The sequence below is a fragment of the Tachypleus tridentatus genome, unplaced genomic scaffold (genome assembly GCF_004210375.1).
Source record: "Tachypleus tridentatus isolate NWPU-2018 unplaced genomic scaffold, ASM421037v1 Hic_cluster_2, whole genome shotgun sequence".
Lineage (NCBI taxonomy): Eukaryota > Metazoa > Arthropoda > Merostomata > Xiphosura > Limulidae > Tachypleus > Tachypleus tridentatus.
Window position 1 is genome coordinate 12,269,675 of NW_027467782.1, and position 26,001 is coordinate 12,295,675.

Below are 26,001 nucleotides of genomic sequence, written 5' to 3' on the forward strand. Positions count from 1 at the left end.
TTTGTTTTGGAATTAGGCATAAAGCTCACCATGGTCATTACGGCAATCGAAAATCCGGTTTCTCGTGCTATGAATTCCAAGACATGCCACTGTGCTACTGGGAGACAATTCAAGAGAGAGAATTACAGCTTTATATTAGAAACAATCTTAAAAAAGACCTTAGTGAACTGATATTAAGCTATGCAATTTGTCTGAGTATACGAAAGTGTATTGTCAAATTTTCTCCCCCCACACCAACCTATCCTGAGTAAACCGAGAAAGTTCTCAATCTATATTAAATAATGTAGTAACTAAATAGTATATGAAGAATTTTTAGACAAACACGATGTTAAAAAACCTTAGATAATAAATTTTTGGTCTGATGTGATTTCTTTATTCAGAAACAAGCACCGAGCTTCAAAAGCAAAGGTGGATGAGACTTGGCCCGTAGAGGGATTTTACAATTATGCTAGGCCGGGATCTGTACAGAATGTGAGTACTAGTTATTAATTTTATATGTTAGACTCTAACAATAATGGATGATCTCTAACTAGAATAAAACAATGATCTTAATATCGAGAGGTTGATACATCACAATATTGTTACAGTCAAATAATGTCTGATGGTCAAACACAGTTCCTATTGGAAAAGTTTCTATTGTAAGACAGTTGTGTAAAGTAATTATTCAGAATTATCTTAGTAAAGTGTACTCAACCCTCTTTATACTCTAAATTTTTGTTTATAATGTACTGAACCCTCAGTTTACTCAGATGTTTGGTTTATAGTGTACCCAACTTTTTGCAACTAATGGATTTGATGACCCCCATTGGTAACTCTCAGATTAATTATATAATCTCTGCATTTTAGATTTATGGAAACGATTTTTTTCTAATTGTGTATAGAAATGACCATGCTCTTAATTTCACCTGAAAAGATGATCAGAGAAATTTCAAAACGTAAATATTATTTGTCTTAATTCGAGGCTTTTTCTTATGTGGATGAGTTTGTGTTCCCAAATGCATTTGAAAACGTTATGAGAAAAGTAAATGTCATGAATAAAAACAAATGTACTTTCTTCTATAAGATTACACACACAGGTGCTGACTTTCACACACATGCAGTTATATCTAATATTTCATTGTTCACCAACAAAATTAGGTTTATGATAAAGTTTATTTGGAATTTGTGGAAGCAATTGGTGTATCAAAATAGTTTAAAAACACATCACTATACTTTGCTGACCGTTTTCCAATTTAAATCTTATAAATTTAAATAAACTTGCAATGAAGAATGTGGCAAGTTTAGCCTTTTTTATTGGTGTTGTTGGGATAATTCTGATGTGTAGAAATAACGAGTAATGTCGTTTGTAATGTCAGAGTATAGACATCTCAAATGTAGGAATTGACCCTGAAAGGTAGTGTTTGTACAAATCAAATGTAGGAATTGACCCTTAAAGGTAGTGTTTGTACCAAGAAAGATAGAAATAATTAAAATGTAAATAGAAAGAGCTCTCAGTGCATTTGTAATGTACGTCAGCACCAAATGTAGATCTGGAAATGCCAGTAATGATGCCTAAAAAAGATCTGTATATTTAAGAGACTGAGAAAAAACAAAATGAGATCATCTTTTACAAACCATTCAATGACAATCTCACTCTCTGTTTAAAGAAATTCAACACAGAGAGTATAGAAGAAATTAACAAATCTTGGTAACAGCTTTTAATATGTGTTACTTGTGTTCAACAGGAAGCAATGCTTAGAAGTGGTGGCAACTGTGTGTCTCATGTTTGTTTAGGTTTTGAACCAGCTGTTTACTATGTATGAATTTTGTTGAAAATAACTAACGTTTAGTTTTGGTATCAGCTGTTTAACTCCAAGATTGTATAACATGAACCAATGTTTAACCTTGAAAGAAACTGTTTAACATATTCCTAGACTTTTCAACAGGCAACTGTTAATGTTACATCACTTTTAATCTTGATGATAACACAATTTCTGACTTGTTCAACAGGAACTGATATAGAAATATATAATTTTTAATCCTGTTAACAGATGGATAGGGTTATTTAGTATGCTTCAACATAGTTTAACAGGAACTAACATAAGAATGCTAAGCTGTTGTTAACAAATAGTTACAGACACTATTATTTCTTTCGATATGACATACATACAGATTTCTTTTGATCTCTCCTTTCATTAAACAACAATGATGTCAGTACTATTACAAAACCATTCTTAGATACATTGTAATGTTTTTTACAATTACTGATGTTGTGAAAATTGGATGATATCTCTTCTTACTAAAGAATGAGAAAATAACTTTTTTGAAATGTTATACAGTTGGCATACTGGCAGCTGCTTGAATTATGCAATTACTTACTGCCTCCATGCAGTTGTTAACAGATGGAAGACTGAGGACTGCAGGACCAAGTTCCAAAAGAGTGGTAAAAAAAGTCAGTCAATCTGGTCCAACTTCCACCATGGCACTTAAGTAAGAGGGCACTGACCACAGCCATTCTCTCTTAAAACAATGGGTAGTTTCACTGTACCACTTACCATTGTCATCTCTCCAAGAAAAGTGAAGGGGAACAGATAGATACGTAGATCCACAGCAGTAAAAGACTGACTAGGTGCATGGAAATAGGGAAAAGAACCACTACTGAAGAGAGATAGGTTGTGATCTGAGAACATATTTTCAATGGAACAATCCCTCATGTATATATTAGTACTACTCCACAGGGGAGTGTCTGTTAAAATCCCCCAAAATGAAAAATAGAGATGGCAACTGTTCTGTAACACCATCATAGTGTGACTGATTGTCTCTCAGGAAGACAAGAGAACAAACAATGATGGTATTCTACTTACAGTTGATTGTTGGTGTGTGTGTGTGTGTGTATATTGGTCTACATGCCTTATCCACAATCTTGTGGTTACAAATGAGTTATAGAATCTGTACTGTTGAGGGTGAGAAAGTATATAGTTCATTGCACTTACATTTATTTATACATGACTAATGCTTGAACCTGTTGTTCCATTTTTCACACATTCTACTTTCATTCCCACCTTCCTGTGTAAAGAACATACCTGTTCCAGAAGTACCCCATTTATGGGCTTTATTCATCTCAGAGTACATCTGTTCATTCTGGATAGTTAGTTATTCTGCTGTGCTTCTTAACTGACCCTTTTACCTTTATAGAGTGAAGATAATACCACATCAGAAGTTATTTTTTGACATCAAAATATAATTTCCCATTGGTAATTCACATCCACCCTCCTCATGGCTGGTGTTCTTCACTTAGAACAGGTCAATTCTTGAAAGTGAGGAGTAAGAAGGAATAGTAGAGGGAGACAGATGTGCCACTACTGGTGGAGAACAGTCACATGATATGCACATGTTTAGAAAAAGCATAAAGTTGATAGGGTATAAAGACTGATGCACTAATTACAAAAATATTTTTCAGCAAAGCTTAGAGTGCAAAGAGTAATTGAGATAGCTTTGTGTGATAGGAGATAGATACCTATCAAAAATACATTTTAAGTGTAAAAGTGTTAACGTTTGTATCTCAGCACAAGAGATTTGCATGTTTAACTGGTTGGTGAAATAAGTAAGAGCTTCAAATTTTTTACACTGAGAATTAAAACTATTATATGAATTTTTGTCTTTGCAGAATATTGCTATTGAGATTCTGATAATCTTACGTCAATCATTTGACATATTTTATTTAATGATCCTAGAAATAAAGACAAAAATAAGAAAGAAAAAAATGGCTGTTCCAAAACAACAACAACCAACTTAAAGACATTTTATGAGCCATTATGGCGAGGCTAAAATTTAAAATTTTCTTTGAAGTTGGCTTTCCATTTTCCGTATCTTGTTGAACAACGTGATCAAATTTAATAAGTCAAGGATTATAACTACTGTTATTCCAGGGGATGGGGGACTATACAATTTCCAACAAGATAATATACAACTCTCCTCCCATATAGTGAATACGGTGTTAAAATAGACTCTCAGTGGTGGGAAAGATTTTCAGTAACTTCTCGTAATGCCGTCTCACTCGCATGTGTGTGTTACCAAATATTAACGTGGTGAACCCCAAACCACGTGTAAAGTTACCAGCATTTAGAAACTGATTACCTTTACTGTAAAGATATTTGAACGTATTATATAAATTTTATTCTCTTTCAACATAACTCCAGTTACGACAGAAAGTGTTCGTATCCCTTGCGTCCCGAGTAGTTTTTTGCTCATAACTTAAAAAGTATCACGATAAGGCTTATAGAAAGATAATATATTACAAATATTATACCAATACACATCTACATAAATTATTTTGTGAATTAAACGACAAATAAACTGATTGAGGTATGTAAGAAAGCATGTAGATAAACCCTTCACCTGTTGGAAGAGGAATATTAAAGGGAATACTTTTAAATTAAGTAGCAAAACTATGCACTTATACACACCTGAAACAGTATATCGCATCATGTGAATATGATATATGGTATATATAATGTGGTGTAAATCTTGACACCTAACGAACAACAGCACTGTCAAAGTTATTTGTTAACTCTACACTGGTTACTTAACCGTCGTTTCGTTGAATGTAGCCAGCAGTAACATTTTTATTTGATGTAGATAAGAGTTGCAACAAAACTAGCAATATAATTCAACAATAATAATTTCCATTATTTAAGTGTTTATTCGTTTTTTATTTTAGAAAACTTAGCTTAAAGCATAATAAAATTTTTCACCTGTTCTATTCGAGAAATTACTTCTCCCCATAAAAAAAGAAAAAAATTAGATACCGTGAATTCTACACTTTTGAATTCGTGGGACATTATTTAACATGTGTAATTATTTTTGTAATAATTTCTTAATTATTTATAATTTACATGCTTGTTAATTGTTAATCGTTGTTTATTTCCAGTTGGATGCGTTGTCCCACTCAAGCACTTTATTGGAATGGAGAGCTCAGCAAAGTATGTTGGTTAAATATTTTCGTTGCATGAAGTTATTATTAAGAAAGTGAAGCACCCGCTTCAAAGACGCCCGCAGAAATTTATCACTCTAAATATCAGTATAGTGATATTGTGAATTGAATAGAAACTCACGTAAATATGCTGAATGAAGAAAGAAAGAATTGTGTTTCTAATGTTCCAGGGAGGAAATGCCCTTCTTGACCCCTCCATTGCAGACGCCAATGACATGCCTTACCTCACGCCCATTATATCATGATTTATGTTATTCACGTGTTCCAAATACGATTATACTCTATCTTTCCGGATATTAAAATTCAGATCTTTTAATTGTCTGAGTTAATGTACTCTGATTTTACATTCCGAAGTACAGAGACCTTGATTTTAGTCGCCACAGTGTACAGATTCTGAATTTAGTTTCCGGAATGTATAGGATAAGAGTTTGACGTGTGTGTATATCTAGTAATATGAACAGGTGGTTAGGGCGCTCGACTCGTAATATGAGGGTCGCGGGTTCAAATCCCCGTCATATCAAATATGCTTGTCCTTTCAGCCATAGGGGCGTTATAATGTGACGGTCAATCCCATTATTCGTTGGTAAAAGAGTAGCCCAAGACTTAGCTGTGGGTAATGATGACTAGTTGCCTTCTCTCTCGTCTTACACTGCTAAATTAGGGATGGCTAGCGCAGAAAGCCCTCGTGTAGCGTTGCGCGAAATTCAAAATCAAACAAATCTGCTTTAATAAATATAGTTTCTTGTGCTTCCTTACCCCCTTGTGATTGAATTAAGAGACGAGGCACGTACATTAAATTTGTCTGTTGTAGTTCTTTCTTATTATTTCTATTAATTAATAAATAATAAAAAATCTTCATTTTGCATTCTTATGCTATTGACACTACCCTAACTGCCCCTACACTGTGCGAAATGCTGGACTAGATTATAAAAATCGCAAAACGATAAGAATTTGAAAATATAGAGCTATTAAAGACACTGTTCTTTTATCTAGGAGATTACGGAACGCAATTAGAACAACTGAGGCGAAACCGTACGGAGGAAATACAAGAACTGAATTCGAAGCTGACAGCAACGCACAAAGAAGAGACCGAAACGTGTAAGTTTTCTTCCAAATTGTCACATTAAAGTCATTCTCAGTATGAGATAAACCTAATGTCTGTTACGAACATTTAGATGGATAACAGACCTAACCGTTAATTTTGAGTTTATAGCATATTTTAGGAGAGTTAGAGCTAACAAAATGAAACAAAAGATCATACAATGGATTGTCTCTATTCTGCCCACTGACTCACAATTTGTGAGCCATGGTTTAAATCTCAATCATCGAACATGCTTGTGCTTTCCACTGTGTGTTCGATATAAAGAGACAATCAATTGCACTATCCGTTGGTGAAAGAGTTATCCAAGAATTAGTTGTGGTTAGTATAGATCTATTTGCTTCTTCTGTTTTCGTTACTACAAATCTTGTAAGCTTAATATCTTACAGTAAATGGAATTACAGGTTCTTTAAGGCACTTTATTTCGGTTGAAGTAAAATGTGTGTAAACAGCAACAACTATTATTTATTTTAGTGGCCTTTAACCACCAGGAAGAATTTAGAAAATTACGAGCTGAGTATGACAAAGAGGTGAGTTTAATAACACTTTCAGAGTTACTGATTTCTCGTTACCAATCATAATGAAATTCTTAAACTTATTCGTTTTCTTAAATTTTCATCTGATACTTCACTGGTCGAGTACAACAGATGTTAATCTAAAAACATTTGTAGAACACAAGTTTAAGTATTTAGGCTTAATTGAATGAAGTGAGCTTGATTATTTAGGCTTAAGTTAATGAAGTAGGTTTGATAGATGTAACTTCTGTATGTGCTTCGTTTTAATTCCCGTCACACCAAACATGCTCGCTCTTTCAACCATGTGGGCGTTATTATGTTTCGGTTAATGTCACTATTCGTTGGTAAAAGAGTAGCTCAAGAGTTGGCGGTGGACGGTGGTGACTAGCTGCCTTCCCTCTTGTCTTACACTGCTAAATTAGGGATGATTAGCACAGATAGCTCTCGTGTAGCTTTGCGCAAAATTCAAAACAAACCAAATCATTATTAATTAATTGCATTGAATTCATATTTGTGAAATTTGGTTTGTTTTTTTTCGTAATATGATTTAATCGTTCAAAATTTAATTTAAAAAAAAAAGTTTTTCTTTGGATACCGCAATTTCGTCTTTACTTTCAAACACTAAGATATATAAAGAAGGAACTTTGTCTCAGTTAAAGTATTAGCCTGGTATAAGAGCTGTTTCTTAGACCATATTCTAATAATGATACAAAATAAGAAGAGAACTTATGAATTATGACTCGATTTTAATTTATATTTGAGAGTTTATTTAGTTTTATCGTTTTAGTTCCAAGCAAGTTGACTTAATGAAAGAACCGCGGTCTAAAGTTGTAAACTTAGTCTCAAAAATTGGTTATGTCTGGCGTGGCCAGGTGGTTAAGGCTCTCGACTAGTAATCCGAGGGTCGTGAATTCGAATTCTCGTCACACCAAACACGCTCGCCCTGTCAGCCGTGGGAGCGTTATAATGTGAATGCCATTCCCATTATTATGTTGGTAAAAGAGTAGCCAAAGAGTTGGCGGTGGATGGTGAAGACTAGCTGTCTTCCCTCCAGTCTTACAGTGCTAAAGTAGAGACAAGCAGCGCAGATAACTCTCGTGTAGCTTTGTGCGAAATTAGAAAAGAAAAGGTGGTTACCATAACACTTTAGTGGCGTCATCTCTTGTTTTAAAATAACAAACAACAAAATATATTATTTATGCTTAAAAACACTTGATAGCAGTTTAAATGAATTGCATTTCATATTTTCCTGAAGATTGAAGACTTGAAAAATATCCATGCACAGTCCGTCAAAGATGTCCAGAACGAAAACATTCAAAAAAGTTGCATCTTTGAAAGAACTACACAATCGTGAAATTGAAGGTAACCTTTGTTGATATTCAAACATAAAAAACTTATGTGCAATTAAACTCATAAAGCATTGTTATTGTGAATTAAAGGATGAAATACTATAGATCTACATCTCATAATGTTGTTTTTCCTTTGAAATTCTACTCTCTTTATAAATAGAAAAGGAAGAATATATTAGGTTAACATATCTAAAGCACCGCTTTAAAAATAGAAATATCAGTACAGGTAGGAAACCTTTATGCGTCATTGTGTTAATTTATTGGTACATATTTATGTTCATGATGGAGACTTTTCAGATCAAAAGTTAAAAGACATAAAGAATATTTCATGTATCCAAATAACGAAACACATTTCAGATTTCTAAAAGTATTTGGAAATAAAACATTAATTAGCGAGTTCGGCAGCATAATAAAGAGTAATAAGTTCACTGAATATCACCTAGTGGTTATTAAATGAACCGAAATGGTTATTTTGGGGGGGCAGATTTGCTTTCTTATTCAGTAACGCCTAATTGTTGTTGTTGACTGTTATTTTTATTTTAAAATTACTTCACAAGAATAGTAAATTTTATTTAATGTCTGTGATAAATAAGTACTTATTATTATTCATGGGATCCTATTATTTCATTCTTATTTTCGTCTCCATTTAGGGGTTTCTTTTATTCATCTGTTGCTGACATTCACAGGTTCCTGATGTGTTTATGTTGACTTTATTTTCATTCATTGGTTTTTTGATGTTTATATGTGGAATCTTTATTCATTCATTGGTTTCCAATATTTCTCATATTTTGTTTGATGAATTATTAGGCCTGGCATGGCTAAGGCACTTAACTCGTTATGTGAAATTCATAGGTTCAAATCCCCCTCACACCAAACATGCTTGCCCTTCATCCATGGGGACATTATAATATCACAGTCAATCTCACTTCTCGTTGATAAAAAGAATTGGCAGTGGGTGGTGATGAATAGCTACCTTCTCTTTACGCTGCGACATAAGGGATAATTAGCACAGAGCGCCCTCATGTATCTTTGCACATAATTCTAAACAAACCAATTATTAAATATTGTTTTCTGATATTACTCCAGTTTTAGTTTTTATTTCTTGTTTTTCTTGGTTAATTTTTATGGTGTGTGGAAAATTTTCTAATGGTTTTTCAAAGGATCAGTATTTACGTTATTTGCCATTATTTATTATTATTTATATTATTTACATAACTTATTGTTATTTATTTTGGCATCTGTTTCAAAGTTTTGTATTTTTTGTCTTTATTTGTACATTCATTGTACCTCATTAACACAGATATAATTACAAGTTTTTCTCAGCGGCCGTCTTAGGGTTTTCACTTTCTTCTTGCTTTCTCTTCCTAATCTTTCAGTCGCAACTCACTGACATTTTTAGTTATGACTTATAATGACAAGTTGGATATTAGGATTAATTATTTGTATTGTTAATGACACTTTCGACTGTTGGTAAAATGTTGAAAGTCTATTTTAAATTTCAAAATTATGAGAAGTATTTTAGAAGGGTGAGCTACCAGTTGTTACTAACCATTTTTTCAGCTGATATCAATCATATTTGTTGTCAGTAACTATACCTTCAGTTAACATCAGTCATATGTGCTGTGAGTGGCCATTCTTTCAGTTGAAATCAGTCATATTTGTTGTCAGTAACAATTTCTTCAATTGAAATTATTCATATCTGTTGTCAGTAACCATTCTTTCAGTTAACATTGGTCATAGTTGTTGTAAGCAATCATTCTTTCAGTTGACATCAGTCATACTTGTTGTCAGTAACCATTCCTTCAGTTTACATTAGTCATATTTATTGTCAGTAACTGTTCGTTAAGGTAGCACCAGTAACATCGTAACTCATTCTTTCCAGATCCACAGGATACCTGAAGTTAGGCCTGAACAATGATTAATTTCTGTTAGGTGTGTCAGCTGAAATACATACTTTTGTATGAAAGTCTTAGTAGCACTGAGTTTTACATTTGTATAGGTTAGAATCTTTATTATATCACTGGAGAGGAAAAGGTTTTTGTTTGTCTGTTACAGCTTGGTTAGATTTTTGAAACATTTATTAAAATTAACTATCATCAAATGATGTTAATGCTTAGGTTCGAGGTTTAAAGGCAAATGCAAAAAGACAAAAATTGATATTGAGATGGCTTTTGTCATGGCTGTATTTGTTGAGTGGTTCTGCAATATCTTTGTTTTTCTTTTCAACAGAATTAAAGAACGGCTTTGCAAAACAGATGCAACAGGCTTCAGAGAGCCACGAGAAAGCTCTAGACATCTTAAAGCAGCAGCTACAAGACCTACAGAAGCAGATGGAAAGCAATCTGCGGACAGACACCGACACCAAACTACAGGTATGATCTCTGACTGGTATCTGACTACTAGAATAGGGCCTTCAGTGGTTCAGTGATAATTTTGCAGGCTTATAACACTAAAAATTCATCACCTGTGGTGGGCAGATCGCAACTAGCTCATTGAGTAGAATAGCAAATATAGGTTGAGAAATGAGATAGACACTTTAGAAAAACATCTTTAAACAACTACAGTATTAAACCAATAATAATAATGATAATATACAACTTTACTTCATAAAATTAGAAAATTCATTTACAAAATTTTGTCTGGATGTTTTTTTTTCAACTGATTACCAATTTTGTGGAAACAATACTAAAATTATTTCAACTTTCCTACTTTGAAGTAAGTTTGTCAAAAATATTTCTATGGCTTAATTTTCTGTTTTCTTTAAATAAAAGATATTCCATATTATTAACTTTTCTATTTTAAACTTGTTTTCTTAAGAAAGTCTTATAAGCAACATGGCATAAATAAAATATATAATTTTCGAAAATCAACTTGTATATTACTGGTAAGTGTGTTTTGTTTTGTTTTTTAAGAATGATTACCATTTCATTCTCCAATATGTTGCATTTGTCATTATAAACTGAAATTGTTTATAACCAAATCCAGGACTTTAGAAATAGGTAAACTTCATCGGTATTGAGTTTTAACAACGAAGCCTGATAGATGAGACTCATTGTCGCTTAACTTGGTCAAGCAGCTACCCAGTAATGATATTATTTTTTTACTTCATTATTTTAATGCCCTCTAGTGGAGTAATTTTATGAAAGAGATACAATTCTAGAAATTTTCTGATGTGACAAGCTAATGTTTGCTAAAATATTCATTTTGTCCACACTAAATAATGGAATAATTTTAATACCTGTGTATATTAATGATTTTATACCTCTACTAAAAAAAACACAAACAAAAAACACTCAAATAAAGTCAGTGGATTTATCTATAGAATACACTTAAATTTTTAATATTGTATTTAATGTTTAATCTGGTGTGATATGTTAATATCATTAGTGAGTTTTATTATGTTTAAAACAAAAAATAAATCACACTAAATCATGGATGATTATATTATTACTTACATATAAAGATATGAGAGAAGAAGCTACAATGTTTGTTTGTTTGTTTGTCTGTTTTATGAATATTTGCACAAAGCTACAAAAGGGCTAATTGCTCGTCCAAAATAAAAACACATCTGTGTGAGTAAAACTACATCATCAAACATGCCATTAGTTATACGTGTTGAAATAAAAGGAATACATTTTCTTTGCAGAGGATTCTTGATCAGAATTGGTATCTTGAACAAGAAGTCGAAAGTTTTAAAACTGTGCTTGAATTCAAGGTTGGAGACGTACATCGCCTTCGTAAAGAAAACCTGGAAATGCAGGAAGAGGTTATTTTTACTTTTTTTATTGTTTTTTGTTGCAATATTTATTTAGGGTTTAAGTATCTCAAAAAAAAAAAAGAAATATAGACAGCTATACTACATTATTGTATTGTTTTAAGTGACACAGTTTCACATGGTCAGGATCAAATAGTGATCTAGACTTATTATAATAATATTATAAACATAGCTAAGCAAGATAGTTATTCATTACAATCAAATGGCTATGTAGATTTATTACCTATTTAAGTATAGTCAAATAAAAACAACATATTGTTAGCATCAGTGAGCCGTATAGACTTGTTACATTATTCGAGACTATATATATGTTGTTAAACACACTATCACATTGTTAGGATCAAAGAGCCATCTTTTAGAATTGTTACATTATTATAGAATATGTAAACAAATTTATTTGTATATATTTCAAATTAAAGTTTGTTTTTTATTTAAATCACTAGTTGAATGAGTTACCATCAGCAAGAAAAGAAATTCAGAAGTTAAAGGCCAGAAACGAAGATTTACAAGCGATGTTGGACGAGAAAGTTCGAATTGAGAGGTAATAGGAGTTCCAGCAACTAGACTACTGCTAAGTCCAAAGTGAACTAAATCATTTGAAGTTGTGATCAAATACGATTACCAGTTTACAGGTTAACTGTAAACGTATGACCAAACAGCAAACACCACAATCATAATTAAGGAGTGTCTTCTCATTCTCCTGATTTAATTCCAAGTTTATTTGCATTGATATTGTTATTGCTTGTACAGTTATTGTTAAAAATTAAATTAAAACAACAATTATTTGTAAGAACCTTTTGAGATTTTAATTTGATATTACGTTTTATTGCTTTCTCCTTGACACAAAAAGCTGGTGCCAACTGTTGTTATTCATTTACTGTAACTCTGTAGTGAACTACATTTTCCTTGACACAAGTGAATTAACCATAACTATGTGTATTTGTTTCAATTATAATCCATTAAGAATATATCCAGTTTAGATTAAGTTACTTTTTGTATCTAATTGTTTAACATAATGAGGGGAAACAGCAGTGTTAACGTCTGTGATATGATTTATTTTATCCTCATTTCATCCAACATAATGTCATAATGAGGCTTAAGATATCCCATGAGAGTGTCATTGATTTAGTCTATTATGGGTTTAACTTTTGTTTTTTTAGAACAATGAGTGTTTCTAATTAGCTAATTGTCTTAAGTAATCTATGAATTACTTTTAGTTTCAATGAAATAATTCGATAATTTTAATTTACTTTTTTCAGTATCTCTCTTAGACTATAGTTTAACCATGTTCTTCTATAATTTGACAATACTGAAAGTAAAATATAGAAATCTTAAAAGTAAAATATTTATTAAACATAAAATCACAAATTAATTCTAAAATAAAACAACAGCAACTTTTACTGTAGACAGGTTCTGAGATCAATTATTACGACAGCTCAGCAGATAGTGACATTTTAATGATTACAACAGACAGTGTAAAATTAATGATTACAACAGAGAGTGCCATTTCAATGATTACTCTCGTGACTTCTGTAAAATTACTGTTAACTATATTTATGACTTAATCACTTAAGTTGTTCATGAGTAAACATAAGATCGTAAACTTGACTTATTAGTTGTTAATAGTACAGACTCAAATTACTATATTTCATCTCATCTTGTCAAAGACTGTCTAATCTGATAAAAGAACTAATCATAATTTAATCGAGTATAACACAGTTCAAAACGTGTTTTGTAAAAGTGTGTATAGAAATAGAACACTTATTCCACCAATGACTTTGATTATAAACATGTTACTATGAACTATGTAAACATGACAGCTCATTATTAGAATCAAACAACTATCTAGACTTGTTATGTTGTTACAGAGTATGTAAACACCACATCTTTAAGGATCAAATTTTGTAATGCATGCATGTGGAGGTTATTTGTTTTTAATAAAACTATATCTGCAGAAACATGAAACGATTTTAACACAGCCACCAATATAAAACAGGTTTTGCTCTGAAACTATACATTATACATTAAGATATGATATTTGTCCCATCACTGAAAATTCCTTAATTTAAGCATTAGCTCAAAACTGGGAATTTTCAGCTGTCTGACATACCATAAATAGTTCTATACTAAAATAATTTGTACCTGGTTTATAATCCATCAGTTGTCAGATATTATTTCTGACAATATATGTCATGAAAATAATAATAAAATAAGATTAACTTGTACAAAGAACAAACTAGATCTGTTTTGCTTTGTTCAAGAAAATCGTTAGATAGTAACTGTTGTATGACTAAGTTTGACTTTCATATTTCAACTTGCAGACAGTTAAGAAGTGAAAGTCTACAGCTGAAGGAAGAGTTTCAGAAAGAAGTTAAGTCAAAGTCTCGATTATCGATGGAAAATGAAGAACTCCAGTGGAGACTAAAGCAAGCAATGGAGGTAAATCATTTGCTGTCAATAGTGTCTGATTGTATGTATTGTTTCATTACACCACAGTGGGGACAATTGCTTTGTTGTGAACAATATCTGGTTGTACATTTTCTTTATAAGATAAGTACATAAATGAAAAAAATTTAGCCCCTTAAACAAATACCCAGTACCAGGTGTGGTGGTTTTCGTATAGCAAAGCCACAAAGGGCGATCTGCTCAGCCCACTGAGGGGAATCGAACCCCTGATTTTAGCGTTGTAAATCCGAAGACATACCGCTGTACCAGCGGGGGGCAACCCAAGTACTTCGACTCGAATGTGGTGGTTCATTAATGTAGAATGCTAGGGCGTTTATTGTTTTTTAAGTACTAGCAGAAGTAAAACACAAATTGTGTTTGAGGGGGAGGGAACATCCACTACCTAGTTCAACCTCATATGTGTAGTATAAAAGAGAAAAGGAACAGTTGCATCTTTACATTCTTTCACTGTTTGCACAGAAAGGGTGGCTATTGAGAGAAAATTTGAATGAATATTTAGAACATTCAAAAACCTTTAATATTCATTTATGATTTTTAAGTATATAAAACATTATAAATATTTGATCTTTATGAAAACTTTGAAATCTTTATCTAGAGTCATCGGAAATCCTAGAGGAAGAGCAGCTCGTCTGATATTACCACCCATCGCGAACTCTTGGACTACTCTTTTAACAAAACATTGAGAGATTGACGGTCACATTATAACGAGTCCACGGCTGAAAGGGCGAGCATGTTTTGGTGTGACGGGAATTCGAACCTGTGACCCTCGGATTACGAGTTGAGTGCCTTAATCACCCGGTGATTCCAGGCCAGGAAGATTAGAAAGAAGGCATCAATTATACCGTATTCACCCTCCGCCGAATCATAGACTAATCGTATAATGAAATTTGACAGTCACTCTTATGACCCCTAAGGCTTTTTCCGTAGAGTGTTTTATTCTACTGAGTAGTCAGTTAGGCCTACTGACTAGATATATGTGATATACTTGGTTACATAGTGTGACTGAGCATCTCTTAGGTCTCCACATGAAGTCTAAAGAACTACCAAGATAAAAATGTATATTCACAGAAACAAACAATAATACAATCACAAAATAAAAACATAAAAAACAAGGGCAACTGGGTGCGTCGAACATGCACGATTATTGTTAAACTTTGATTGAATTCTCATTAGTTACGTGTTTCCTCTACTCTGTAAATTGTACTGTCACTAAAAATGAAAACAAACAAACAAATGCCCATCTTCTTAAAAGTTAAAACATAAATGTTATTCAATGAAGATTAGTAAAACCATTATAAATCACAAATGCAGCACTATTAACTTCAGCAAAGCAATGTTAAGTAATTTATAATTAAAGCACAAGTCAACTCTTCCAAAATTCTTTAATAAAACCTTTTTAAAGGTGAACGTTACTTCCCTAGAAAATAATAATGGTTCGACCAAAGTTAAGTGAAAATCACGTTAAGTTAAATACTACTGTGGCTGAAGGCTTAGATTAACTTACAACTTTAGGAAATGTAAGAAACTAAACAATTATGAAAAGTCCCTAATTCTAATAAATTCTTTCTTTTATTTTACAAGGACAAACTTGACTTTATACTTGAGAACATATTGGTATTAAAAACAAGCTCAGATCTGCTCAGTAGAAAACACATGATACTTGTTGTACTACACCACAAAATGTGGAGCATGACAAATGTTTAGTGTTTTGATGAACCAAAGAAGTTAAACGTAATTATAACCAAACAATTCTGACACGGAAAAACTAATTGCCAAAATAAATTTAAATCTAAATACTTCGCAAAGAAAAATACTTCAGACAGTGAATAAAGTTAGAGCTGTTGATATTTTTGTAATAATATCACGTGTATAAATGTATACGGTAGTTTAGGTATTCGACTCGTAATCTGAGGGTCGCGGGTTCTAATCTCTGTCACACAAAACATGTTCGCCCTTTCAGAGGTGGGGGCATTATAATGTAACGATCAATCCTACTATTATTTAGTAAAAGAGTAGCCCATTGGTTATGGTAAGTATTTATTCGTCGTTTTGTTCTAAACTGAGAATGATTTGTGTAAAATAAATATTTCAAAATTAGAAGCAAGAAACATCAGTTTTAAAATTCAAATTATTTGAAAATTTATAAATTTTCTCCAAGTAAAGAGAGCTATTTTTAAGTGTTAAATGTTCCCATTTGAAATTACCTGTGAAATTACAGAAGTGTATATTACTTATCGGCAGATGGCGATCCTAATTTTGTTTTGTATTTTCGATAACAAATGTTTCTTTATGCCATTTTTTTATTTCTGTGACAGAATAAATGTTTTTATGATTGCTTATTTGTGTTGGTGAAATTAACTGTATTATATCAATTTTTTTCTGATTTCGTGTATTTTACCAAAAATAAAATTGAAAACATAATCTGTGACGTAGTCACTGTGGACCTCATTTTCATCTATTCAAAATTCCTCAGTATTATTCACACCTAAATTAATTTAGGTTATTATATAGTGAGCTACAAAACGAGTTAAAATCCCTCATAAATATCGTACATGCATTACAATTATACTAGGCTTAACTGTGTGTCTTTGGTAAATTGTATATAGTTCTATCGATCGTAAAGAGGTTGCATTTTAAGTGTAATTTGGAAAACAATTACAAATTCATTCAGGAAGTGTGTGTAGTTTTCTTACAACATAGTTAAATTGGGTTATTTACTGAGCTCACAAAGAGTAATAGAACCCTTGATATTAACGTTATAAAGCCGTAGACTTATCGCTGTTCTGGCGGGGCTTCAGGAAACGAGTCTGTATCTTAAAGAAAACTGAAACCTAAATTTTCATATTAACCTAATCACTCAGTTAAAAATGTCTGCATTCGATTCGGTCAGTGAATCCTGGTCTGTTACACTAAGTAGAATAAGAAATATCAAAAATAAAGCGCCATTTTACTAACAGACGAAATATGGTTTATTCTGTGTTGAAAATAGTAACTTCTTTTGGAGATTTGTATTTTATTTACGACCAGTGTTTTGAAATATTTCGGGTCGCCGTGTCTTTAGATTAAGCTAATCGTCTCAACAACAGCTCGATATCCCATGAAGCTTTCCATATTAAACATGACATTCTAGCAGTGTGTGATTAATTTTTACTGGAGAAAAAGGTGCGAAAAAGCCACTGAATTTTCTTAAGGAATGTTTTGTTAGTTTTTACAATAATTTAACAGAAGATTAAATACAACAATATCAACAACAACATTGTTAGATCACAGAGTCCAAATGAGAGACCAGATGTCCCTGAGGTTGAAGAGTCAGCGGAAGAGAAAGAATGAGATAATAATTGAAGACCCACCAGAGGTCACTGCGATGGAAAGAAAAAAAAGATGTCCTCTGAGGGACGTGGGGTTCCAACTTCATTTGTCAGACCATCCACATCTATACAAAACAAACAGACACAAAAAATCAGAAAAATCAACAGATCTTTTGTATTCAGTCAAATGTTTAAATACTTTTCAAACGAAACAAAAAATAGAATTTTAATTAGTTGCCAAATTGTGTGTTATCCGTTGTTTCCAAAACTGAGAATAAAACTAATACATAACTAACCCGTGCAGTAGATCAATTTCTTTAGTGGTAGATAAGGTCGCTGTATCCGGTGTATGAAGGTGTAGCAGTTCAGATAACGTTGAATAATCTAGCAGTAAAGATAATAAAGATTGTAAGTTTTCTATAAATTACATTTTGAATATATGTTACTTTGTTATTTTTTCATTTTTTATACCTAGTGATTGAGATTCTCTTGCTTTTGTACCTCTAGCTTGACTGGTTTTCGTATTTTAGGCTTAGTTTATTTTGTTTGTTTATTTGTTTGTTTGGAATTTCGCACAAAGCTACTCGAGGGCTATCTGTGCTAGCCGTCCCTAATTTAGCAGTGTAAGACTAGAGGGAAGGCAGCTAGTCATCACCACCCACCGCCAACTCTTGGGCTGCTCTTTTACCAACGAAAAGTGGGATTGACCGTCACCTTATAACGCCCCCACGGCTGGGAGGGCGAGCATGTTTGGCGCGACTCGTGCGCGAACCCGCAACCCTCGGATTACGAAGCACACGCCTTAACGCGCTTGGCCATGCCGGGCCTTAGGCTTGGTTATTTTTATACTTTCAGCTTGGCTTGTTTTTCCGTTTAGATTTAGTGTCTTTGTAATTTAGCCTCAGTTTAATCTTGAAATTCTTTTTCTGAAGCAGCTAGAGAAATATTCCATTGCCAGGTAGTTACGAGCACTGCGTGTTATTTAGTGTGCACTAAAATATTTAATCCACAACGACCTTTAAAAATCGTATTTGTGCATTTTTTTCGCATTCCTTCAAATCAGAACTTTAATAAGATTAAAATAAGGGTGAAAATTACATTTAAAATCAGTTTTTGTTGTTTACATCTTCTGTGATGAATTCCAAAATAAATCAATTATGAGGTATGTGATTAAAACGTTGCACCTAAACAGAACTTTCGTCACCTTTCATAGGCTTAGGGAAGCCTCAAAGCTTTGACACTGGAAGACAAAGTTATTGTATTTGCTCAAATAACACAACTACATCTGAGAAAAAAATATACAGTTTTAGCCATAAGACATGAATATAACTTAAGGAATATAATTTTACCATAAAATTCTTGCCATGACCATATTACTTTTGGTCGAAAGTACATGTTAGTGTCTTCAGATAGGTGAGTAATGTGACTACAGTATGGAGACGGTCAGAACATGCCATTGGATGCATATTAATGTTACCAAGTAATACTTAGAACATGCCACTGGATGTTTGTTTTGATGCCATCAGGAGGAAGTTCAAGTGTCTTAGAATGTTTTGTTGTCATTATGTACACCTTGAACTGAAACATAGAGTAAGTTGACGTGAGAAACAGCTATAACTGAAACATAGAGTAAGTTGACGTGAGAAACAGCTATAACTGAAACATAGAGTAAGACGTGAGAAACAGTAACTGAAACATAGAGTAAGTTGACGTGAGAAACAGCTATAACTGAAACATAGAGTAAGTTGACGTGAGAAACAGCTATAACTGAAACATAGAGTAAGTTGACGTGAGAAACAGCTATAACTGAAACATAGAGTAAGTCGACGTGAGAAACAGCTATAACTGAAACATAGAGTAAGTTGATGTGGTAGAGAGCTATGACTGAAACAGCTGTAACTGAAACATAGAGTAAGCTGGCGTGGTAGACATTTATGACTGAAACACAAAGTAAGCTGAAACAGAGTAAGTTGACGTGAGAAACAGCTATAACTGAAACATAGAGTAAGCTAACGTAGTAAACAGCTGTAACTAAAACATAGAGTAAGCTGGCGTGGTAGACATTTATGACTGAAACACAAAGTAAGCTGAAACAGAGTAAGTTGACGTGAGAAACAGCTATAACTGAAACATAGAGTAAGCTAACGTAGTAAACAGCTGTAAACTGACATGGTAAACATAGAGTAAGTAAGTTGACGTAAGAAACAGCTATAACTGAAATATAGAGTAAGTTGACGTAAGAAACAGCTATAACTGAAACGTTCAGTAAGCTGATATACTAAAGAGGTATGACTGAAATACAGAGTTAGCAGACGTTTAAACAGCTATAACTGAAACATAGAATAAGTTGATGTGGTAGAGAGCTATGACTGAAACAAACTGACGCAGTAAACAGCAAAAACTGAAACACAGAGTAAGGTGACGTGGGAAACAGCTATAACTGAAACAGAGAATAAGTTGATGTGATAAACAGCTGTAACTGAAACAGAGAATATGTTGACGTGGTAGACAGCTATGACGAAGACCTAGAGTAAGCTGACGTAGTAAACATCTATAACTGTGACACAGAGCAAGCTGACCTTTTAAACAGCTGTAACTGAAACAGAGAATAAGTAGATGTGGTAAACTACTTTGACTGAAACACAGAGTAAGCTGGCGTGTTGTTACTTCACATCTGGTGTGATGTTCTTAGTGTTTTAACTGCTAAACACTAATATTCCTCTGCATTATGTTGGATAATTGACCAAATATATTGAAACGATCAACGTTACATGAGTAAAGATAGTCACGGTTTATAGCTTTGTGGATATATATGATATATTTGTAAAGAGGTGTATTGGTTGATCAAAATACTATTTGTCAAGCATGACAAATGGTTCCAGTGGTGAGTGTGATGATTATGTTTAAAATTGTGTTTATAACTATTTGTAATGGGTTGAATCTTTCAAAACCCGTATTCACATACAAAATCTACGTGGGTGGAATTAATCAATTGACTCTTTGTGGGAGTCGAAATGAAAATAATTAAGTAGGAAGAAGTATTATTATTACCGTGAGTCACGAAGATAGTGGAGTTGTTGTCGTGCAGAGGAACATAATGAGTTATGTACACTCTTTCCACTAAGAGGAATTGAACCTCGGATTTTAGCATTGTAAGTCCGTATACTTACCGACAGATGGATCTGGAGTAATTGCGCAAGTGTATTGTGTTACTTCTCGTATTAGGATAGAAGTTAGTACGAAGATGTCTAAGTTGCATCTGTACATTCTTTTTATTCGCAGCTTTGCTGAGCTTTTAAGTTCGGTAGAGTTTTTGTGTTAACATAAAATTAAACAGAGTCTCTCTTGATGGATGTCTTTGTTTTATACTTGCAACAAAACAGTTACTAACTTTATGGCTGTTATCGTGACGTAATTCCATTTCACCATTAGGGACTAATGGGTATGGACTGGGTGGAGAAAATTATTTATTTCCTTTATACAAAGTCTGGAATAGTGTGAAGGTTTGGGCACTTGACTCGCAATCTGCGGCCTAAAGATTTGAATCCCGTCATCAAACAACCTTGGCCTTTCAGCCATGGGGAAATTATAATGTTATGGCCAAATCCACTCTTGGTTGGTAAAAGAGTAGTCGTGGCTGACTAACAGCCTTCCCTCTAATCTATGAGTTCAAAATTAGGGACAGCGAGCGCAAATATCATTCAAGTATTTTTTGCTAAATTCACTAACAAATATAAAACAAATGTTTAAACATTAGTTTGAAATAAACAACACTTGTTTCTGTTTACGTAACTGAAATTGTGAGGAAAAAGAAACATAGGTAATTAATGCTTTGCATAAAAATGAAATTTGTCGGAATTGCACTCAGAAACGTAACATTTCTAAGGGGACGGGGTCGTGAGAACATTTAGTATTTAAAGTCTTATAAGAGGATGGAACCTGTAAGAAGGCCATTCAGATGGAAGGATAATGTCTTTGGGTAATTTCAACATCAGATTGACTCAAAGCGTCAAAGCATTCCCACAACTAAACGCAGAATACAAGGAATTCATGGAGATTGTAGAATCAACACCCCCATCAGTGGCTCAGCTATATGTATGCGGACTAAAAACGCTAAAACCGAGTTTCAATACCAGTGGTGGGCAGAGCACAGATAGCTCATTTTGTAGCTTTATGCTTAATTTAAAACAATAACAACAACAGAATCAACAAGAGTCCGTAATCTTTTACATCTGACAATAGTTAATCATATCAATGCAAAGGACCAGAAATTTAAGAAGAAGCCTATTTTGAATTAATAATTTTGTTTACTTGCTTGTTGTGACCCCCCAACGGTACAATGGTATGCCTGTGGACTCACACCACTAGCATGTGGTTCCGATACCCGTGGTGGGCAAAACACAAATAGTTAGTTGTATAATTTTGTGCTTAATTCCAAACAAACACATGCTTGTTTTCAAATTTTCTTTGCATTTTTGTCAAATTTCAGTAAATTGTTTTGTTCATCAGAAATTCTTGAGCATGATATCGCTATTGGACGATAACAATTAACACATCTCTTATAATACTTTAACATGAGTTTTATAATAAGGCATTGTCTCTCTTAATGAGTCTTCCGAAAAGTCTTCTTTTCTTTCATAGCAAGACAACATATTTTTTTTATTGTGAGTTATCGTCTCATTCATAATGAATCTTTATGTTTTTCAGAATTAATTCACATTTGCTTTATTTTTAGTAAATCAAGGAAATTATTTCTTAAATAATCTCTTCCTCCGTGTTTGGAAATGTCCTTGTCTGTTATGTTATAACTGAATAATTCTTCTTTCTATACTTGAAAATACGCCTGGCTGTTTTGTCATTACTGAATACCCCGTACCTCTATGTTTGGAAATGTCTGCGCTTCTCTAGTTATTATTGAATAATTCCTCCCTTCATTTCTGGAAATCTCTTTGGTTGTTACCATACACCTCCATGTTTGGAAATTTCTCTGACTTTTGATTATTATGAATACTCCTTCTCTTCATATTTAGAAATTTTCCTGATCGTTTGGTTACTCGATTGTTATTTTCTTTTTGTAGAGAAAAATATTGTAATAAATTACTGTTGTTCGTGTTTGCTTTTATTAGATTACCATAGAACAAGAATCAAAGTCATTAATTTTAAACAATGTCTGAGATGACCTGCTTTGAAGACAGCGAGATGGAAATATTGCATAAAAATAACAGAAAGAAATAGCTTAATTCATGAAAATAGTATCCGTCCTCAAGTAAGATTTATTTGTTTGCAATTAAACACAAAGCTACACAAAGGGCTCTTTGTGTTCTTCTCACCATTTGAATTGAAATCCGTTTTCTAGTATTGTACAGTCCACAAGGGCCTTCATGTAAAAGAAACAAAGTATGTTTTCAATTTGTATGATTCTGAATCACATAATTAGGACATCTTTCAAAATGACTCAACACGTGTTTCTCAAGGAACCATTATGTTTTTATAACAAGTCACTGTCCCATTCATAAGATTAACACATTATTTATTAGGTTTGTCTTCTCTAGTTATCTAGTGACCCATTAATTACTGCTGTTAATACACATCTTAACAAATCAAGTTACTACATTCTTTCTCCCTCTTACAAAAGGTACTAGTCCTCAAGCCCTTGTCTCAAGGGCATGAAATAACTATTACTTGGGAAACAATTTTTTAACATGGTAATAAAGTTTTAAAAATATATATTTGAGTTCTTTCGAGCAAAGCGAGTGTCTCACCAACTGAGTTGAGTGCTTAAATCTTTCGCGGGGGAGATTTAAAGATCATTGAGGGATGCATCCAATATTTCAAAAAGTTTTTGGATATCGATTGTTTCTGTGTTACGAAACAGTAAAATGTTTGCATTTATTCAACCACTTTCACTAATCTTGAACTCAGGGATGAGAAACAATAATTGTACGCTAAAAAAAATTGTAGTCTGATGACACAGATGTCCAAGGTTCGAACTGTCGAAACGTGATGTTGCTTTCGAAATAGCATCTGTAATGAGGGAACATCACATTATTAAACTGGTCCAAAAGAGAAAGCTGTTTCGAGTTATTTAAAATATAAATATTTCCAACATTACCGCAAAATATGAAGTAACCAATTAAAAACATAATTTGAAATTAAAGCCCAATTAACCACACGTAGCTTTAATGGACTCGTTAACTTCAAGACGATGTTACTGTTACCATCCAACCACACGAAGAGACCTTGACATAGATAATGTAGATTCTTCAAGATATGAGAAGTTGAGAAGAAAAGGTAAGCCACTGTTACGTGTAATTCCAAAACAGTTATCACATCTATAATGTGTGTTTATACGATAATATGAAAATACAATGTGTAACGAATAGCCACCATGGCAACGTCTATTACACATATCAATTCTATTGCTTCAAAGCCCCTGTTCACATTTACAAAGGAAAGCATAGTTTTCTTACAGGTTACACTTATCAAATTTGGTCACATTAAGGCCAAGAATGCCGTTTGTTTCGTTATTTATTAGCCTACTTATTCTAACACAACAATAACCCATTAGACTCTGTAAGTGTGGTAACAGACTGAACTCCTGTCTAGTGTATGTTCAGTCTGAAACAATAAAAACCGCCTATTACATTAGCATCAGGTATATAAGAAGTCGTCGTGTACCGTGTATGTTTGAATACCCTGAGGTAGTATGTTTAGTTCACATCTAGATTGTTTGTCCTTCGCGCGTTTCGAAAAACGGATAATTGCGTGTAAAACAGTCACACCCATCTGAAACCCTAGTGATATCCTCACTTAACTAATTATCATTGTTCATCTTTGTGATCAAGTCGGCAAACCAAACAGAGGCGAAGTTTTGAATGATATAATCACTAAATTTTTCATGAAATATTTTTTTTCTTAAATAATAAAACAAAACTATACCTAAGATACCTGCGTTAGTTGTCCCGAATTATAAACGATAGCCTACGGCAGAAAAGGACAGCATTTTTTGTGATGGAATTCCGACCTGTGACCCCTCCCCCAGATTGCGAGAGGAGCATCCTAATCACAAGGACATGTTAAGCCCTTGAAATAGATAAAACTCTTAAAAGCTTGACAGTGACAATATATATATACACATACATACACAAATTAAAACCAAAACCTTAAAAATCAAACTTAAAAAAACTAAAAATGTTACTCATTACCAGATTTTTGCATTACCATCAAGTTGTAACAGCTCCCAAAAACATTGAGGATATTCTATCTATCAGACATGATCCAAACGCAGATATCAAACTAGTCAGCAACTATGGAGAATCAGCTAAGGGGCAGGAGTTGAGTTCTTGAACACACAGTATCTCAGTTTCAAATGCCTTTTACTCTCTTCAGCTACTTGTGGGAAAATAGTCACCCCAAGTCTTTCGACAGAAGAAAACTTATAAACAAACAATTCTATATTTCGATAATTTAAAACCCACCAGCTTCACCATTTTCAATAAATACAAACTGATGTCCAATTTATCAATTATCCCAATAAAAAATAATCGAGCCGGTAAAAACCTTATTAAATTCAACCCAACTTGTATTTTAAGACTCTACACACTGTTGTCACAAACTTCACTATACTTTTTATGCTATAGTTTTTGCCTTTGGAAAAGAAAACTTTACTACTTTGGAAAGAAAAAAGGGGCACCTGTCCCCTCCGGATCCACCATCCATGGATAAATCTATTATTGTGCTTCGGAACCAAAGCTCCACGTGTTTTTTAAAAAAATACGTTCTCTTTCAGTAAAAATTTCCCGGAAGCAAACGTTTCAGCAATGACTCGAAACTTGAGCAGTTAGTTTTGAGCTGATGGCATAAGTGAAAGGTGGTAAGGAACGTGGAGAGTAAGAGGGTTATTATTGTTTGGAAGGGGTGTCACCTTCCATAAAAACGTCAGGTAACTCTACTTCTGGGGTTCTTTCTCTTTTCTGTCGCTTTGCACCGCTACAACCTGCTTGAGACTCACTTGACCTATTTCTCACTAAAAACTTGTCTAATAAGGTTTGTTTCTGCCTGGCACCCTCCCCATGTCTCATCACACTGTGTATGCCACTTCTCTTCCTAACTTTTTCAAATCATCCCCAACTAGCCTTAAAGGCGTCGCTTGTATCAGTACTCGTTCCAGCGGTGTTTTTCAGGAGGTCAGCATGTAACTTCTTTGCTTTCTCACAAATGATGGTCTCAGAAATGTTATTACCAGATAACTGTTTTTTCGTTTACCCAAATCAATAACAGTTTTTCTACCTCTTCCACTGTTTGTGATCTTTGTTTCGTAAGCACTGTCACTACTTTTGCAATATCAGCTCCTTTGATGAACTCTTTATTTTTCAGTATGGTGCAGACTGTAGACTTCACCATACCAAACTGTGTAGCAAGGTTAAACACGCGAACACCACTCTCATACTTCGCTATGAGATTTTTTTTTTCACCTCTATTGTGGCTCTAACAACTTTTCTTTTTGGTTTGCTGCTT

General features: G+C 33.4%; 2 protein-coding genes and 1 long non-coding RNA gene across 3 annotated transcripts in view; 2 read left to right on the forward strand and 1 right to left on the reverse strand.

Annotated features, from left to right (window-relative positions):
• Nucleotides 1-379: 379 nt before the first annotated feature.
• Nucleotides 380-6,605, forward strand: LOC143242653 (uncharacterized). Its single transcript, XR_013023040.1, has 4 exons — nucleotides 380-471; nucleotides 4,910-4,961; nucleotides 5,966-6,070; nucleotides 6,546-6,605. It is a non-coding gene; the product is annotated as an uncharacterized LOC143242653 (long non-coding RNA).
• A 1,276-nt stretch (nucleotides 6,606-7,881) lies between these two features.
• On the forward strand, nucleotides 7,882-17,506 carry LOC143243293 (microtubule-associated tumor suppressor candidate 2-like). Its single transcript, XM_076487144.1, has 6 exons — nucleotides 7,882-7,948; nucleotides 10,165-10,307; nucleotides 11,582-11,701; nucleotides 12,154-12,251; nucleotides 14,032-14,149; nucleotides 17,447-17,506. The coding sequence occupies exons 1-6, from the start codon at nucleotides 7,882-7,884 to the stop codon at nucleotides 17,504-17,506; spliced, it is 606 nt and encodes a 201-aa protein (XP_076343259.1).
• The window catches only part of LOC143243294 (uncharacterized), a 42,949-nt gene continuing 34,160 nt past the window's right edge, over nucleotides 17,213-26,001 (reverse strand). Inside the window, exons 4-5 of the mRNA XM_076487145.1 lie at nucleotides 17,781-17,868; nucleotides 17,213-17,609 (exon numbers count right to left, since the gene is read on the reverse strand). Of these exons, the coding sequence (XP_076343260.1) occupies nucleotides 17,533-17,609; nucleotides 17,781-17,868 (165 nt within the window). The 3' untranslated portion in view covers nucleotides 17,213-17,532. The remainder of the gene's footprint in view (nucleotides 17,610-17,780; nucleotides 17,869-26,001) is intronic.

What these genes read in the sequence shown, in the direction of transcription:
- LOC143243293 (XM_076487144.1), top strand. Translation starts at nt 7,882, where the DNA reads ATGTCCAGAACGAAAACATTCAAAAAAGTTGCATCTTTGAAAGAACTA. An exon ending in ACACAATCGTGAAATTGAAG is followed by an intron (nt 7,949 to 10,164) that starts GTAACCTTTGTT and finishes TCTTTTCAACAG; the next exon opens with AATTAAAGAACGGCTTTGCA. An exon ending in GACTAAAGCAAGCAATGGAG is followed by an intron (nt 14,150 to 17,446) that starts GTAAATCATTTG and finishes GTTAGATCACAG; the next exon opens with AGTCCAAATGAGAGACCAGA.